This window comes from Balaenoptera acutorostrata, chromosome 4, assembly GCF_949987535.1.
Source record: "Balaenoptera acutorostrata chromosome 4, mBalAcu1.1, whole genome shotgun sequence".
Classification (NCBI taxonomy): Eukaryota; Metazoa; Chordata; class Mammalia; order Artiodactyla; family Balaenopteridae; genus Balaenoptera; species Balaenoptera acutorostrata.
In genome coordinates, this window is record NC_080067.1 from 136,035,457 (window position 1) to 136,053,549 (window position 18,093).

The following is an 18,093-nucleotide window of genomic DNA, read 5'->3' on the forward strand; positions in this document are numbered from 1 at the left end:
ATAGTCTCCTTCAACACATAGAATTTTCATTTTCAGTTTCTTTAGTAGAATAATTTGAGGGTTACACACTTTGGGTTCCATGAATTAAAATTAGTGCCCTTTTGTGGTTGTCAGTTTGTTACTTTTCTTCTCTGGGATCTTTTGGGACACAGGTGTTACCTATGTGATGATGAGGTCCAGTATTGTAATTCAAACCGATTGGGTCAGGTGGTTGATTATGTTAGAAAACAAGCCAGTATTACAGCTCCAAAATCAGGTAAAATCATTTGTTTCTTAATATATACTGTAATGTTGATTTATATAATCTGCTGATATTTAGTTTAACATACCGTAGCATTACATATAGCTGAATAACATTATGATTGATTTCAAACTATTTTTGGTTAAGAATGTAAAACAGTGAGAATATAGATAATTATAAGGAGTTAGAATTAGAAGGGAATCTGAGAAATAATATAGTCAAATGTGATGCAGAGTCTGGACTAAGTAATGGGCAGTAACACCCTATTCCCATACCCTGGCACAGGGGCTTAAGGGAGACCTGCCTTATAATGAATTTATTTTGTTACATTTGTTTGGATGATGTGAAAGTAAAGTGCCTGTAACTCCTTCAAAAGGCCAGATACTTCTCAGGTTTTTTTCATACATAATTAAATTAATTGGGTTGGCTTTCATCATTTACTTTAAAAGCTTGTTTAGATTTTTACAGTCACAGTGGTATCTTTTGCTGAGCCAGAATTGTTTGTTCCTAACTTCAGGATTAGTTTTTGACCCTCAGACTTCATTTAAAAATTTATTTCATGTCCACATTCTTTATTTGATTGCTTTATACTCTGATTTCACAGGGTAAGATATGCTCATTTGTAGAAAACATTTGTGCATTAAAAAGGGATTTATATTGAAGCATATACTGTTTGGTTTCATTTGTCAAAGTAATGCTTACATCGGTTCTGAATATTTTTTGTTTATTGGTTTTTCTCTCTTGATGGTAATTTACTTATATTTGTAAGAAAACATTTAAAATCAAACAGGTGGCAAATCATGTTATTAGGTAAAATTCACAAATTCTGGTCCCCAGTATAACTTTGCATTTGGTATGGCTGTTATACATTTTGCTAATAAGTCTTTTCTTCTTCTTCTTTTTTTTTTTTTAAAGCAGCAAAACATAGTGGTAATATTGAACTTGAAAATAAAAAACTAGAAAAGGAGAGTAAAAATGAGCAAGAGAGAGAAAAAAAGGAAAACGTGGCTAAAGAAAATCCTTCCATGAATTCTACTTCCCAAATAACTGTGAAAGGACTCAGTAATTTGGGAAATACCTGTTTCTTCAATGCAGTTATGCAGGTGCCAATATTAATTTTTCCCCCTTTAAGGAAATCTAGTGTTTTCCTCGTAGGGTGTTTTTGCATATTTGCTACTTGTAGTCTAGAGCTTTTCCCTTGTAAGTAGTTTATTTCTGTGTTTTCAAAAAAAAACTCAAAGGAATGTTTACTTTGCATGACAGTAAAACGCTGTGCTAAGCACTGGGGTGCAATAGGGCTCAAAACAAACATGGCCCTTGCCCTCAAAGAACTTTCACTTGGGTGGGGGAAACAGGAGAACCAAGTACAGAAACAAATGCCTAGTTACACGTAGTGGTAAGTAGTAGTGGTGGTAGGGTAGCTACTTCATATTGGGTGGTTGGGAGAATGACCTTCTGAGGTGATGAATCAGCTCAGAACTGAAGTATTTATGAACCAATTAGAGTGGGGGGAAGAGCATGATGTTACTTTTTGTTTGACAGTCCCAATAAAAGTTGCAGAAAAAGTGATTTTCTGTTTTGGTAGAATAGGCATTTAAAAAACATTTGAATGAATTGGTTTGCCTTTAAATAATTTTCCCTTTCTTTTCCATCCTACATTCCAGAATTTGTCACAAACACCCGTGCTTAGAGAACTACTAAAAGAAGTAAAAATGTCTGGAACAATTGTAAAAATTGAACCACCTGATTTGGCATTAACAGTACGTACTTTAAAATTTTCTTTTATTCAGTACTTTTCCTCTCTGAATAGCAGCATTTTAAATTATTTTTAAGAATTGATGCTCATTTTCACCTCTTTTGTTTATTTTGTTTTAAGCTACCAAGTTAAGGATTTTCAGGCTAATGGAAATTTATAAGGGGCCTTTACATTTATTTGCTCTGTGTATGCCATGTACTGCTGTGCTGAGTGTTTGGCTTCCTTCTTGGGAATGCTGTTGATGTTTGTGAAGCCCTAGGCATGCATTCTTTTTTTTTTTTTTTTTTTAAATTATTTATTTATTTATTTATTTTTAGCTGTGTTGGGTCTTCGTTTCTGTGCGAGGGCTTTCTCTAGTTGTGGCAAGTGGGGGCCACTCTTCATTGCGGTGCGTGGGCCTTTCACTGTCGCGGCCTCTCTTGTTGCGGAGCACGGGCTCCAGACGCGCAGGCTCAGCAGCTGTGGCTCACGGGCCTAGTTGCTCCGCAGCATGTGGGATCTTCCCAGCCCAGGGCTCGAACCCGTGTCCCCTGCATTGGCAGGCAGATTCTCAACCACTGCACCACCAGGGAAGCCCCCTAGGCATGCATTCTTATTTTTAACATCTTTTCAGGTGACTTACATGCTATAGAGCCAAATGAATTTTACCTTATCCATTTTTATTATTTACATTTTGCTTTGGCTCTTTCCGTTCCTAGGTAGTAAGTTCCTGATAATCTAAAACAGTAGAACTGAATTGTTTATCAAAGTCTGTGACCAGAAGCCTTCTCCATCTTTTGATGTGCATTTTGAGAATTTAATTGGGACAGCTCTGTCAGGAACATAGGAATATAGGTAGACTAGTTACATTTTGATAAAATAAATGATTCCAAAATTTGACTGAAGAAAGTAATTTTTCTTCCCATATTCAGGAACCCTTAGAAATAAACCTTGAGCCTCCAGGCCCTCTTACTTTAGCCATGAGCCAGTTTCTTAATGAGATGCAAGAGACCAAAAAGGGAATCGTGACACCTAGAGAACTCTTTTCTCAGGTCTGTAAAAAGTGAGTATCTGTTTTGATTGTGCTTTCAGTGCATCAGTAGGATGCTGGGAAATAATATGAAAATATTATTAGCTTTAGAGTTAATTCAGTAGATATATTAAAGCATGGTTTATTTCATTTGGATTAAAAAATATGTACTTTGTATGAAAATTAAATCTACTACGGCTGTTGTTGTACTAAACAAATTTTTGAGAAACTAGAACACTCCAAGATTTGGGATATGATCCTGAGATTTTATAAAAAATAGTTTCATTTTAGTAGACTCACCATTGTTTTTCTTTTTTCTTTCTTTTTCTTTTTCTCTTTTCTGTAGAGCAGTGCGATTTAAAGGCTATCAGCAGCAAGACAGCCAGGAGCTGCTTCGCTATTTATTGGATGGAATGAGAGCAGAAGAACATCAAGTTAGCATATTTTGACCAGTGTATTTTATAATCTGATCTTCATTAACGTCTTTGTCATTTGATGTCTTAAGAGTTATTAGAGCAGTTGAGGCCATTATATTAAGAAAATGTTTTTCTTCACCAGCCTTTTTTAATATACTTTAATTATTAGAATGAATGAAGGGAATTAGAAATGAGTCTCCTTTTCATAAAATGCTCTACTTTGCTTGATGTTTACAGCGTTATTGTTCTTTAAGGGTTCTATTGTACTAGCCTATACCAGGAGAGCTATAAGGTACTGGAAAATGTGTCTCCCCCAAACGATTGCCAGTTGCAGCACACCCTTACTCTTAATTCTGAGTGTGATTTAACACTGCTTTTTGAATCTAGGAAGTATTTTTATTTTGTAAGAGTCAGGGAACATTTGTTGTATTTAAAATTTTTTGTTAATTACCAGGATGTAAAGTAATTTGGGGGGATGTGGATATAATTAATAATAGTAATAACACAGTGATAACAACTAATATTTATGTTGCTCTTACTTTTTGTCAAGCACTGTTCTCAGTATTTTGTAAGCATTACCTTACTCAGTCCTCACAGCCATTCTGTGCGTCATCTTCTCACTTCATAGATTATGAAACTAGGGTATAGAGAAGTTCAGTGCCTGGTTCAAGGTCATCCAGTAGTGATGGAGCTGGGCTTTGAGCACTGGAGTTTGTCCCTGTAGCTCTCATTATCCACTCTGCTTCTAGGACATGGTATTTCAGTGGTCTTTTCAAAGGAGGTGGGCATGTTCTGAAAAGCTTTGGTTTGAGTAGGTTAAAATCTTGAAATGATAAGATGGTGCCTTTGCTCAGGGGTTAGTGATTGTTTTTTTAAGTATAATTCTTTTTAGCTCCTGGAATTAATTTTGAAAATGTGATTTTAGAAATATTAATTTTTATTCAGTAAGTTTGGGGAGCTAATTAATTCTTGATCACTTTCTTGATTACATACTTTTTAAGGAAAATAACTATAAAATTTAATGGTATATCTATTTTCTTACTTTTAGAGAGTGAGTAAAGGAATTCTTAAAGCATTTGGTAATTCTACTGAAAAACTGGATGAAGAACTAAAAAATAAAGTTAAAGGTAATGTCTGAATTTTTGAACTAAAGCACTATAGTTGAATTCCTCTGTACTTTAGGACAAGATTGCTAGCACATGTATTTCAAATCCACAGTTATTAATAATTTATATTATTTATATTATTATCCACAGTTATTATAATTTCTCTTTATCTTCGTTGATTTAAAACAATTATTCAATACTCCAAAGGTAAATACTTTAGAAAAATTTAACTTCCGGTGTATTCTTTTTATGCAATATTATGGTGAAATTTATAAACGTAGAGCTACGATGACATCACAATTTTATTTTTCAAAAAGTTAGACTTTATTTATTTATTTGGCCACACCACACGGCTTGTGGGGTCTTAGTCGGAACGGCTAGCTCTCCGACTAGGAATTGAACCCGGGCCCCGGCAGTGAAAGCGCCTCGTCCTAACCACTGGACCACCAGGGAATTCCCTCAAACGCTTAGACTTTAATTAGCAGTGATTGTCTTTGAGAGTTGTCAGCTGGTTTATTAATCATGGAGGCAACCTTATTCTTATTATGTGACATTTAAAGATTTAGAAAAGGTCTGTCCAGTAGAACTTTCTGTGATGACGGAGCGCTTCCGTCTGCTGTCCGATACAGTAGCCACATGTGGCTACTGAACCCTTGAAATGTGACTGGTGCAACTAAGGAGCTAAATTTTATTTTCATTTAATGTTAACTAATTTAAATTTAAGTGGCCCCAGTGACTGGCAACTACTGTATTGTAAAGCACAGTTCAGAATCAACACATAGCAACTGTTTACCTCCTTGGTGCCCTTGGTGCTGGCCTGGCCAGCAACAGAGAGAGAAGCAAGCCTGTTCACACTGTCTGTCATAAAATGTGTTTCTGTATAAATGACACCTGTCATTTGAATAAGGCCTACACATTTCATGTAATTAGAAAGTTGGACTACTAGGTAGTAAAATTATGTCACCTTATGCTAAACTTAGCAAGGTTATTTCTGGGAACATAGAAAAATAAAAGGAGGATTTTGTCTGAAATACTCTCCTGAGGGCTTTTTGTTTTTGTTTTTGTTTTAAGTGGAGCTCACAAAGCAAGTTACTCCCAAACTTGCTGCCAGTGTTAGAATGTTAGAGCTAGAAGCGAGCTAAAATAGCATTCTGTCTATAGCTCGATCTGCTTGTTTTACTAGGTAAGATACTGATATACAGAAAGTCTCACTGACTCGCAAAATTTATTTTCCACTGACTAGATCTTGGATAAGAACTTTTTTTTTCTTTTTCACAAGATGTGGTTATGTTAAAATGTGTTATGCTTAGAAGTGGAGTATACGCTGCTGACTGTAGCATAAAAATAAAATTGTGGTAATTATGAATAGAGAAAAACAAGTCAATAGGATAGGAAATTAAAATTAAATTTTAGGGTTAGATAGGTAAGTAAGTAGTTTCGATTTATTTCATTAATTATATAAGGGTAATTGATAGACTTTTTCCCCTTATAGATTATGAAAAGAAAAAATCAGTACCAAGTTTTGTGGACCGAGTATTTGGTGGTGAACTAACTAGTACAATCATGTGTGATGAGTGCAGAACTGTAAGTAGATGTAGTGCAGACTGGATTTATGCGTTAGTATTAATAGTGTACAGTTTATCAATTGTTTCTTTCAAAAACAGAAATGTCTAGTTAGTTTTATAAGATACTCTTTTTGAACTGTCCAAGTATGCATAGTTTTTTGCTGGAACTATGAGCACTCCTTATATCAGGAAGAAGTTATTTAATATTTTAATTGATTTCCCCTAACCCAGAGTCCTCAACACTGTAATTTTTCATTTCATTTTCCTAAGCCTTTATTTTAAAATTTAGCACCCCCTCCCCCATGATTTTACTATATAATGTTTAAAGTGAATCTTTTCCTCCTTTTTACGTTTTCTTTTTTGGTTGGTTAAGGTCTCCTTGGTTCATGAATCGTTCCTTGATTTGTCTCTACCGGTTTTAGATGATCAGGTAAGACTATTGCATTTATTTTATTTAAGTAGATTTTTTTCTTTCCTGTGCTAGATTTATGGGGGAGGGCTTGCTACCTTTTCCAAGCTGTACATTACTAGGCCAAGCATGGAGAAATTTTTCTTAGTGTGTATGAGACAGAAGAATTTTAAAGATTTGAAAAGAGAATGGGATAAATATATATATATTTTTAAAGAGTGTGTCTAGAATTATTTATAGATAATTAACTTGATTAGTTTACATATCGGGAAATATTTACTTCATATAAATTACTATTTATTTTCATTATTTAAGATTAACCACAAATCCCTTACAGATTTAAGTTTATAAATGTTAAGAGAGTATCTCAGTTTTAAGCCATATTAATTTAGTTCCTATCAAGTAGTCATAGGAAAAAGAGAACATATTATGAGTATTGGATAAATCATTATTCAACTTAATATGAATTGGGGGTCCCTTTAAATCACTGTTACTTAGTGATTAAAGTCTTACTAAACTTACTCTGTTTTTTCTTTCTTTAAAACTGTCATTTGCATGCAAAGAAAGAAAAGAATAAAAAGGAATACCTGTAGTGGGACATGTAAATCACTTACCAACAGAAAGTGCATTTAGAAATAGATGTAATTACAGCTTGATACAGCATGTATCTAATACAACTCATTAAATTCCTTTCTATTACACTCATATGTTGTTGCCTTTTTTACTGTTTTATTTGTTTGTTTGCTTGTTTTCTCAGTATGTGAAGATTGCTTTCTGGTGTTTGAGATGAATGAATTTTGTCCTGGACATGTTTCCAAACATTGTGAAAAATAAATCTGGTGTAAAATAGGAGTAGAAAACTATTTAGGTAACATGGAATCTCTTCACCAACAATAGTAAAGTTTTATTTTTGGCCCATATTCTCTCCATATTTTAAGAGTGGTAAGAAAAGTATAAATGATAAAAATCTGAAAAAGACCATGGATGATGAAGATAAAGAAAGTGAGGAAGAAAAAGATAATGACAGTTATATAAAGGAGAGAAATGATATTCCTTCAGGAACAAGTAAGCACTTACAGAAAAAAGCAAAGAAGCAAGCCAAAAAGCAAGCCAAGGTGGGTAATTAGGAGGAAAACCATACTTTTATCATTTTAATTTTTTGAACTATTGAGTTTAAAGTCTGAGTGACATTGGTAGACATGTCTGTTATTTTATATACAGCACTTTCATTGGGCAATTACAGAATTAGCTCATTTACTATTCTCTGCAGTGAAGTTTCTCTGAGTATATGTGAAGAAAATGTGCTTTTTAAAAAAAATTCTGCATTGTGACAACTATAAAAAAACTTTAGTTCATTTTCAGTAATTTTGTGAGTTGCTAATACATTGACATTCAAAAATTTTAAAATATATAATATAAATGTGTACAATAAAAGTCTCCCTCCTTGTATGACATAGATACTACTTTCATTAGTTTCTTATGTGCCCTCTAGGTTTTTTTTGAAAATATGATCAAGTACAATACAAATATGTAGTCTTGTTTTTCACTTCTTTTAAAAATTGTGCACAGTGTTCTGGACCTTGCTTTTTGTCTGTTTCTACTTAGATTGTTGGAGATCTTTACATTTCAGGACACAAAGATTCCTTTTTTAACAGCTGTATGGTATTCTATTTTAGTAGTAAACATACTACTAAATATAGTATAATAGATGTACTATAGTTCATCTAACCATTTCTCTTTTGATTTAGGTGTACGAACACCTATAGTCTTTTGCTATGATGGCCAGTGCTGCTGTGAATCACCCTATACATATGTCATCGATAGGGCACATTTTGAGAAGAGGGATTGTATTTGTGGTTTGATAAATTAATTGCCCTCCACAAAAGTTGTACCAATTTATATTCCCACCAGCAACATATGAGACGTGCTGTTTCTCCTTATCCTTGACAGCAGAGTATTATCAAACTTTTAGATTTCTGCCAGTCTGATAGATGGAAAATAGTATCTCAGTGCAGTTTTATTTTCCATTTATTTTAATGTAAGTGAAGTTAAGTATGTTTTTATGTTTAAGGGCTGTTTGTATTTCCTTTCCTTTGACGTATTTGCTTATATCCTTTCCCCATTTTTCTTTCATGTGTACTATTTTTAACTGAAGCATATCAGAAAATTTTTGTGTCCAGAGCCCTATGTGCTGCCCTTCAGCTTTCTGGTATTACAAAATAGCCTCACAGGGATTATCCTTTTAGTGACAACTCAGAATGCTAACTCCTTGAGTCTTTAGGAATTCCAGTAACAGAAATATGCATAAAATGCAACCCCCCCCCCCGCCCCGCACTTGGACATGGGCAGCAAATGGCAAAGAAGGTGATTTAAGTGGGTAGAGTATTTTATTGTCGTCTGTATATGTGGCTTGCTTGCTTCTCTAGTTTTGGGCCATTTGTTTCCTGGAATGTTTTCCTCCATCCCTCTGCCCATCCTTGAATTTTTGGTTTGTTTTTATACATCCTTGAGTTTTCAATTCATTTTTATCTTTTAAGTGAAACCTTGATCTGGTAATTATAACTCACATGGATATATCCCTTCCTGGTGTGTGTGTAGACACTTGCCCCCTGCTTTAATACATGGCTACTTGGGTTCAACAGCCTTACTGCTCTGTCTGGATCAGAGACCATGTCTTGCACATTTTTATTTGGCCCTGTGTGACAATTTTTTGATGATTGGTGATGTTTTATCCCTGCTTTCAATCAAAGAACTTTTCTTTTAAATTTATTTATTTAATTTATTTATTTTCAGCTACGTTGGGTCTTCCTTGCTGTACGTGGGCTTTCTCTAGTTGCAGCGAGCGGGGGCTAGGCTACTCTTTGTTGCGGTGCACAGGCTTTTCATTGTGGTGACTTCTCTTGTTGCAGAGCGCAGGCTCTAGGCGTGTAGGCTTCAGTAGTTGTGGCATGTGGGCTCAGTAATTGTGGCTCGCAGGCTCTAAGAGCACAGGCTCAGTAGTTGTGGCGCATGGGTTTAGTTGCTCCACGGCATGTGGGATCTTCCCGGACCAGGGCTCGAACCTGTGTCCCCTGCATTGGCAGGCGGATTCTTAACCGCTGCGCCACCAGGGAAGCCCCAAAGAACTTTTCTCTATAATTTATTTGATCCCTGATAGTAAAGGAACTTTTAGGGTCGGAATTCTGGGAGTGAACTCTTCCTTATTAACTTATTTATTTTTGATTGATAAACAGGAAAACCTGATGTGATACGTGTATGCTTTTTCTCTTCCTCTCTCTCGTTGTTTCTTTTTAATGTTTTGTACTTTTTACACAGAACCAACGAAGGCAACAAAAAATTCAAGGAAAAGTTCTTCATTTAAATGACGTCTGTGCCATTGACCATCCTGAAGATAATGAATGTGAAGTTGAAATGTCACTTCAGCGAGAAGTGGATATTAAATCCAACCATATTTCACAAGAGGAAGTTATACATAAAGAATATTGTGTTAATCAGAAAGATTTGAATGGCCATGAAAAAATGATAGAAAGTATAACTGACAATCAAAAATCCACAGAGGAAGTAGATACGAAAAATGTCAACATGGATAATGATCTGAAGGTTTTGGCCTCTCGTGCTGAATGTACTAGGGACTTAAATGGTGCCTACATGAAGGAAGGGAGCAGTGGAGAAGTGGACATTTCCAGTGGATTTAAGAACCTTAACTTGAATGCTGCTCTTCAACCTGACGAAATAAATTTAGAGATTCTGAATGACGCTCATACTCCCGGGACGAAGGTATATGAGGTTGTAAACGAAGATCCAGAAACTGCTTTCTGTACTCTTGCAAACAGGGAAGCTTTCAGTACTGATGAATGTTCAATCCAACATTGTTTGTATCAGTTCACCCGAAATGAGAAACTTCGAGATGCTAATAAACTGCTTTGTGAAGTGTGCACACGGAGACAGTATAGTGGACCAAAGGCAAATATAAAAGGTATTCAGTTTCTTTCACAGAAAGTAAAATTAATGTTTAGGGGTACATTTTGCACTGTATCAGTAGAGTACTACTGTTTTAATTGTATCAGGGTTTGGATGGTGTCAATAAGTTCCCTTTTCCCAAAATCCTGTGTAAATATTTTAATAGAAGGACGGATAAGCAGAACTTTGTTGATGTGGCTAGTACTCTGTGGCATCCAGCAGCAGTTAAAGTGGGGCAGTTTGCGCTCTGATACCACTCCCTGTAGGGAAATCATCCCACTGAGATGTTATCACAGCAGGCTGCTTAACAGATAGGGGCTGTTTCTTTGTATCCTCAGTTTCCTGTCATTTGTGATGACCCTCATCTCCCTTGCATCCAGAAAACCACACTTTAATTCTTCAGCGGGCTGAAGTGACGTGCCCAGTGCAAGGTACTGGGAGGACAGTGCTTTCTTACCATCTTCTTCAAATACAGAACAGAAAGATATTGATAATTCCCCTCCTACCCCTGCCCCCACCTTGTGTTTTATTTGATCTTGGGTAAGTGGGATAGGGAGGCATCATAGATTCCTAAGGATTCTTACTAGAATTGTTGAAACATTTAAAAAGTCTAGCTTTTTATTTATTTACTTATTGATACAAAAAGTAAATTGTGTTGATTTTATAGCATTTCTGTCTGCTTTAGAGCCGGTGTAAGTGAACTATGGTTTGCAGGCTAAATTTGGCCTGCTTCTTGTTTTTGTGTGATCTCCGAGCTAAAAATATTTTTTACAGATGAACATTTGAAAATGATTTTATAGTAGAAAACATGAACTTTGAACCCTAATTGTTACCTCTCCAAAAATGATTGCATTCTTCTTTTCAGTAGACTGCAGTCGTACTCAATTATTTTATTATAGTTTGAATTCTATAAAATTTGTGGAAATTTTCTCTTCTGTGTTATTACCTACAAAATATCCTTGATTTTGCCTCTTGGTCCAAAAAGCCTAAAATATTTATTATTTGGTTCTTTCCCGAAAGCTTACTGATCCTTGCTTTAGATGTTGGAAATGGTTTTATAGCAGATGTGAATGCTATATGGAGGTCTGAAATGGTCCTCACACTGCTAAAGTTACTTTCCTTCTGTAGGTGAAAAGCAGCATGTTTACACCAATGCCAAGAAGCAGATGCTCATTTCCCTTGCTCCTCCTGTTCTCACTCTTCACTTAAAGAGATTTCAGCAGGTACCCCTTGTTTGTTACCTAAAATTTGTTCTAAATATGTGACACCTGCTTTATTTGTTATTGTCCCAACATATTACTGTGTTTTTTTTGGCTTTCTGTTATTTCTTAATTCTAACTTCAAAGAAGTAGGAAAGTAAAGTAATACATATGTTTATGTTACCACACAAAAGGGGTTTGATGAAGATGCATGTCAAGGTGGAAGAGAAATTTAGGCACAATCACGCCTCAGTTTTACTAGAACTCATGTTGCTCTTTTTAGATATATTAGCATTTTACTCTAATCATATTTTCAGGTTTAAAGAAAAAAGACCAGTTTACTAGTTATATCTCACACTTGGGAAATTTAGTGATCTGTATGGTATCTTATTTTTACTGACCCTTGATAAAAAGGCATTGATTGGTACCTTGGCTTTTCATAATTTTGGTGACTCCATCTTTTCTGGAAGACTTTTTCCTATGAGCAGTACAAGTTGTAAATTCAGTTCGAGTCCCAAAGTACCTTCATAGTGTTTTCTGTTCTGTGATTGGTATGAGTTTGACTAATTGGGTGGGTCTCTCTGAACAGTTCACCAAGCTTGGTTAGAAAGTGAGGCTGAAAGTGTGTGCTTCACAGAACAGTATTCTGCTGTTGCTGAGTTTTTTTTTTAATGTTTATTTTTTACTTATTTGTTTTATTTTTGGCTGTGTCGGGTCTTAGTTATGGCACATGGGCCCTGTAGTTGTGGCACACAGGCTCAGTAGTTGTGGCGTGCGGACTTAGTTGCCCTGTGGCTTATGGGATCTTAGTTCCCTGACCAGGAATGGAACCTGCGTACCCTGCATTAGAAGGCAGATTCTTAACCACTGGACCACCAGGGAAGTCCCTGCTATTGCTGAGTTTTAAGCACTCGAAACCTCTTGTCTAATCTGGCTTTTCCAGATGCCTAAAGCAGAAACATTGAGAGTTTTCTTATAGGAGCAGCTATCTCAGTGTGTTGGACTGTGTGTGTGTGTGTGTGTGTGTGTGTGTGTGTGTGTGTGTGTGTGTGTGTTGCTCTTAGCAAAAACAAATCAACTGGAAATCAATTAGTAGTCAGGGAGATAGTCTTCTAAGCAGATTGAACGAGGGCTAGATGTTAGTGTTCTTCTGGGCATTGGGGTGGGACTACAGTTTACTTAACATGTACAGCTTTTCCAGGAAGAGAACTTAATCTATTATCCTTCTTTTATAGGCTGGTTTTAACCTACGCAAAGTTAACAGACACATAAAATTTCCAGAAATCTTAGATTTGGCTCCTTTTTGTACCCTTAAATGTAAGGTAGGTGGAACTTGCCTTTTTGGGAAAATCCTTTAAAGGGAAATCATAGCTTATTACCAAATACTCCAACAGCAACTCACATATCTATGAAGTTGATAGGAACTGCTGAGTAGACTGGGTGTTTGATCTTTGTACCTTTATAATGTCAAGATCTGTGATGAATCATGTTGAACATTAGGTTGTTATTGTAGTTCAACATTTTTTTGAACCCCCATTATTGTGGCAGACGTCTTGGGAGCTGAGGGCATATAACTAAAGATGAGCAGATATATTAATGTATAATCTCAGTTTAATATGGTTGAGTGCTAAGATTGGTATACACAGAGCAGGGGTGATATGCACTTAACCCAGCATGTTGGTGGTTCAGGGAAGGCTCTGGAGGTAGAACATGACTCAACTGCGACTTCAAGGAGTAAGACTTAGTATGATAAATCAAGAGGAAACAAGTTTTCCAGGCAGAGGGAAGAGCAGGAGCAAAGGCAGAGCAGTGTAAAGGGGCACGGTGGGTGCCAGGGACTGTCTGTATAAGCAGGTCTAGAGCTCACAGTACAAGGTCTTGGGAACGCTAGGAGATGAAGCCAGAGAAGTGAGAGAGGAATGAGGCTTTGGAAGATGATTGTGATGAGAAACTTGGGCTTTATTAGGTATGCGGTGGGGAGCCACTGAAGAACTTAAAGCAACAGGGTGACACAGCCAGGTCTGTATATTACATAGGTTACTTGCTGAAGCAATGGAGGCTGGATTTTAGGAGGACAAGACTAGAGGCAGAGAAGTTAGGAGGCTGTTGAGTTAATTCAGTCAGTAGATGATGACAGCTTAAACTAGGGCTGGAGATGGGGAGATTGAAGGAATATTTCAGGAGGTAAAATTAACAAGACTTTTTTTTTTTTTTAAACATTGCTTCCATTCCTAAGTGTATCCACTTTAAGTATTTATTATTATTATTATTTTTTAAACCCCACATTTGTTTTATTTATTTATTTTTGGCTGTGTTGGGTCTTCGTTTCTGTGCGAGGGCTTTCTCTAGTTGTGGCAAGTGGGGGCCACTCTTCATCGCGGTGCGCGGGCCTCTCACTGTCGCGGCCTCTCTTGTTGCGGAGCACAGGCTCCAGACGCGCAGGCTCAGTAGTTGTGGTTCACGGGCCTAGTTGCTCCGCGGCATGTGGGATCTTCCCAGACCAGGGCTCGAACCCGTGTCCCCTGCATTGGCAGGCAGATTCTCAACCACTGCGCCACCAGGGAAGCCCCTAACAAGACTTTTGATCTCTTGCCTCTGGAAGATGAGGCAGAGGCCTTTAAATGGATGCTGAGGGTGCCACAGAAGGAGTTGAGTATGATTCCCAGGGCCTGATTTGAGTGTCTGGGTAGTTGGGAGTGCCATAAATTGAGGTAAGAAATACAGGAAGAAGAGCAGGTTGGGAGGTGGAGAAAGGAATAATAATTTCAGTTTTGGAAACACTGAGTTTCAGATCGTTTTGAGATATTCATGTGGCTATGTTTAGAAAACATTTGGATGTACATGTCTGAGGGCCAGAATAGAGGGGTTAGGGCTGGAGATAAGGATTCGGAAATCAATACATAGGTGGTGGTTAAAACTATGAGAGGATAGGATCTCTTGTGTAAACAAGGAGAGAGAAAGGAGAGATACTTAATGACAGAACTCTGGCGAGCATCGGAGTGTAAGAGGCGTAGGTGGAGAAGACACCACCGAGGATATCAGCGAATCTCCATGTTGAAGAATTTGGAAAAGAAAAGAAGCTAAACTGTTGTTCTTTATTCAGATTTTAAATACTTCAGTGTAAACATATTAAGTCTTTATGTGCAAAACTTGAAATGATGGAAATTCCCCCTTCCTCTCTCCCAATTTAAAATTCTCCAAGAAAGTTATTTCAGACATGGTGGGTAGAGTGAATTGTCATTATTTTTATGTTACTACCATAGGCTAGGGCCACTTTTGCTGGTATATGCATACTTCAGATATTTTGGGTTCCGTTCCAGACCACAATAAAGCAAATATTGCAATAAAGCAAGTCACACGAATTTCTTGGTTTCACAGTGCATATAAAAGCTATGCTTACACTATATTGCAACCTGTTAACTGTGTAATAGCATTGTGTCTAAAAAAACAATGTGCATATCTTAGTTAAAAATACCTTATTGCTAAAAAATGCTAACCATCATCTCAGCCTTCACTGAGTTGTAATCTTTTTGCTGGTGGAGGGTTTTAGATATTTTGAGAATTACCTAACTGTGACACTGAGACACCAGGTGAGCAAATGCTATTAAAAAAATTGGCACCGATAGACTTGCTCAGTGCAGGATTGCCGCAAACCTTCAATTTATAAAAAAATGCAGTCTCTGTGAAGCACAATAAAGCAAAGTACAATAAAATGAGATATGCCTGTAAATAGAAATAGCTCTGGTTGGATTAGTTTTGAATACAGGGTCATCAGGAATCCATCTTTTGCCTAAAATGCCATTGTCCTGTGTTCAGGTTTCAAGGAAAGGATTAAGTGGCCTCAGTGTCAGAATATCAGAGAAAAAAACTAGAAAGTGTTAGACAGTATAGAGGTCATGGTAAGTTTTTTAAGAAGTGTTGGTAACTTCAGTAGGTTGAGAAATGAACGAGAATATTGGAGATAGAGCATATAGATACATTAGAGCTTTTGCCGAAAAGGAAATGTGCATCAATGAAGATTTTTTTTTTAATACTAGGAGACTTAATTAGGTTTGTAGGCAAAGAGGAAAATCTAGAAGTAAAAGACACAGAAAAGAGAGATAACTGAGGAAAGATCCTGGAGGAGGCCAGGAAGGCTGGGATAAGGACACTAAGTGGAGAATCTCTGAACCAAAGGGAAGGAGACTTCATGTTCCTGAGAGTGGGCAACATGCAGCTGGGTAGGTCATGTCTCAATTTTCCTGAAGTGGGAGGTGAGGTCAACTATAAGGAGAGGCTACAAGAGAGTGGTGACAGTTTGGTCTAGTTGCTGTGAAGGACATCCATGGAAGAGGCAGCTAACTGAGGACACATTATAAAATTACACGGTCACATTGAGGACCTGGTGAGGTAGAAAATCATGAATTTTCCAGGCTGCATGGTTACAGAATTTTGTTTCCTAGCAGTAGCAGCTGTGTATGGGGTCGGGGAAGGTACACTGTGGAATTCAGAGCTGGGTTACGTGATGAGCTGGATGTGGTGGCTGGGCTGGTGGTGGGTGTTGGGAGGTTGTCTGTAAGAATGGTATGTGGGGCTTCACTTTATCGTGTATGTGAATCACACGGGAATCAGTAGGTGTGAGGTGGGGTCTGAGACTCTGCCTTTCTAATAAGCTCTCAGGTAATGTTGCTGTTGCTGTTCCATTACATTTTGACAAGTGAAGAGTTTTTTTTTGGGAATGAGGCCAAAAGAGGCCTCATAAGCCAGGAGAAAACGAGGGTTGGAGGATCCTGTTAGGTTGACTAGTATAGGTGAGGTGACAGTTGGAAGAATGGAATTGTAGACTGAGACTAGAAAATTAGTTAAGATTTTTGAAGTTAAAGGGTTCTGAGTGATGACCGATTCCAGAACGTAGTCCTGGCTGTGGTTGGTTAAAATGGAATGGCAGGGAAAATCCCGTGAGGTTCATTGGACACTGAAATCCCTGAGGAAGCTGACAGGATTTGGGATGATGTAATAGAGTTCTTTAGCAAATAGGGAGGCAAAGATTATAGAGAGTGTAGTGACAGTACTGTTGAAGGGCAGTGATGCTTGTTCAGGAAGACTTTTTACAAGAGAACGTAAGTGGAGTAGTTGTCTGCAAGTGGCCCCCAGCTGGAACACCTGTCCCTGTTGCTGACCAGCCCTACGGCACATGTGATCTTAAAATAAGCAGCCTCCATGTTCGATGGGGAAAGTGAGCTCCTGAGAAGTTGCATGTCCTTCTCACCAGATCTGCAGGGGGTATTTGAAAACGTTAAGGGGTGGTCTTGGGTGTGACCTAAATGCTCTCCTCTTGCTGTTAAAGGCTTCCATTTTGGGCTGGAAATAGGATGATGCGTTGTTGAGGTATTCTGAATGATCTGATCCCAGATCCCTAAAGAAACTTTGCCAAGTTCAGTTATCTAAGTATCTGGGCCAGGAAACTGTGATTCTAGCAGGTGGACCCTGGTTTATGGTTCTTCCAGCGGGGCAAGAGCAATGGTAACAACTTTCTAGTAAAAACATAAGTGTGATACCACTCAGTAGGCTGAGAAAAGGTGGGGAGAAAATAATAGTCCATTTCAGACTCAGGACTTCTGCATTCTCGAAGGTTAAGAGACCCTCTGCATAGTTTAAAATTGTCTTGCCGATGGCATCTGTATAAATGGGACTAGAACTAACTTTTGATTTCTGTTCATTTTTAAAGAATGTTGCTGAAGAAAATACAAGGGTACTATATTCCTTATATGGAGTCGTTGAACACAGTGGTACCATGAGGTCAGGGCATTACACTGCCTATGCCAAGGCAAGATCTGCAAACAGTCATCTTTCTAATCTTGTTCTCCACGGTGATATTCTACAGGGTAAGAAAGGTCTTACAGAAATCTGGTATTCAGCAGATATTTATGGCAAAACCAAAAAAGGATGAACTTGAATCTTTCCATTTATATATTTAATTTTACATTTCCTCCTGACAGATTTTGAAATGGAATCAACCAAAGGACAGTGGTTTCACATCAGCGACACACATGTGCAAGCTGTGCCTACAACTAAAGTACTAAATTCACAGGCTTACCTCCTATTTTATGAGAGAATACTGTAACAATTTCAAGAAGTGCTTTCTCTGGAAACATGTTTATGGCTTTTATAATGGCTGTAATAATAAAAAAGTAAAGACTAACTGTAAATCATGTTCACTTAAAATTAAATACATGCCAGAAGAAATCATGTTTATTGAAATACTGAAGGGAAAATACCTAAAAATTTACAGTGGTTTTGTATTGTCACAGTAGTTTTTATTCCTGCTTCCAGTTTCTGGAAAGGATTCTGAATTACTTAAGTCCTCTGTGCTTATTAATACGTCTGGGTGGTGGTTTGCAACACGTCAATAAAATGAATTACCCCTAAAACTTGTTTTATTACTTAGAAGAT

The 18,093-nt window shown here is 37.2% G+C and overlaps 1 protein-coding gene across 8 annotated transcripts in view; it reads left to right on the plus strand.

The window, feature by feature from the left end:
- The window catches only part of USP16 (ubiquitin specific peptidase 16), a 30,699-nt gene extending 12,857 nt beyond the window's left edge, over positions 1-17,842 (plus strand). For 6 of the 8 annotated variants that reach the window (XM_057546039.1, XM_007173810.2, XM_007173813.2 and 3 more), the window contains 14 exons: positions 153-256; positions 1,157-1,344; positions 1,906-2,001; positions 2,909-3,039; positions 3,353-3,440; positions 4,471-4,549; positions 6,021-6,112; positions 6,467-6,523; positions 7,441-7,617; positions 9,818-10,478; positions 11,591-11,685; positions 12,897-12,983; positions 17,369-17,525; positions 17,640-17,842. In XM_057546039.1, coding sequence (XP_057402022.1) covers positions 153-256; positions 1,157-1,344; positions 1,906-2,001; positions 2,909-3,039; positions 3,353-3,440; positions 4,471-4,549; positions 6,021-6,112; positions 6,467-6,523; positions 7,441-7,617; positions 9,818-10,478; positions 11,591-11,685; positions 12,897-12,983; positions 17,369-17,525; positions 17,640-17,764 — 2,137 coding nt within the window. In that variant the 3' untranslated portion in view covers positions 17,765-17,842. The remainder of the gene's footprint in view (positions 1-152; positions 257-1,156; positions 1,345-1,905; positions 2,002-2,908; positions 3,040-3,352; positions 3,441-4,470; positions 4,550-6,020; positions 6,113-6,466; positions 6,524-7,440; positions 7,618-9,817; positions 10,479-11,590; positions 11,686-12,896; positions 12,984-17,368; positions 17,526-17,639) is intronic. The other 2 variants (XM_007173811.2, XM_007173814.2) reach the window with 1 other exon arrangement.
- The last annotated feature ends 251 nt before the right edge of the window (positions 17,843-18,093 follow it).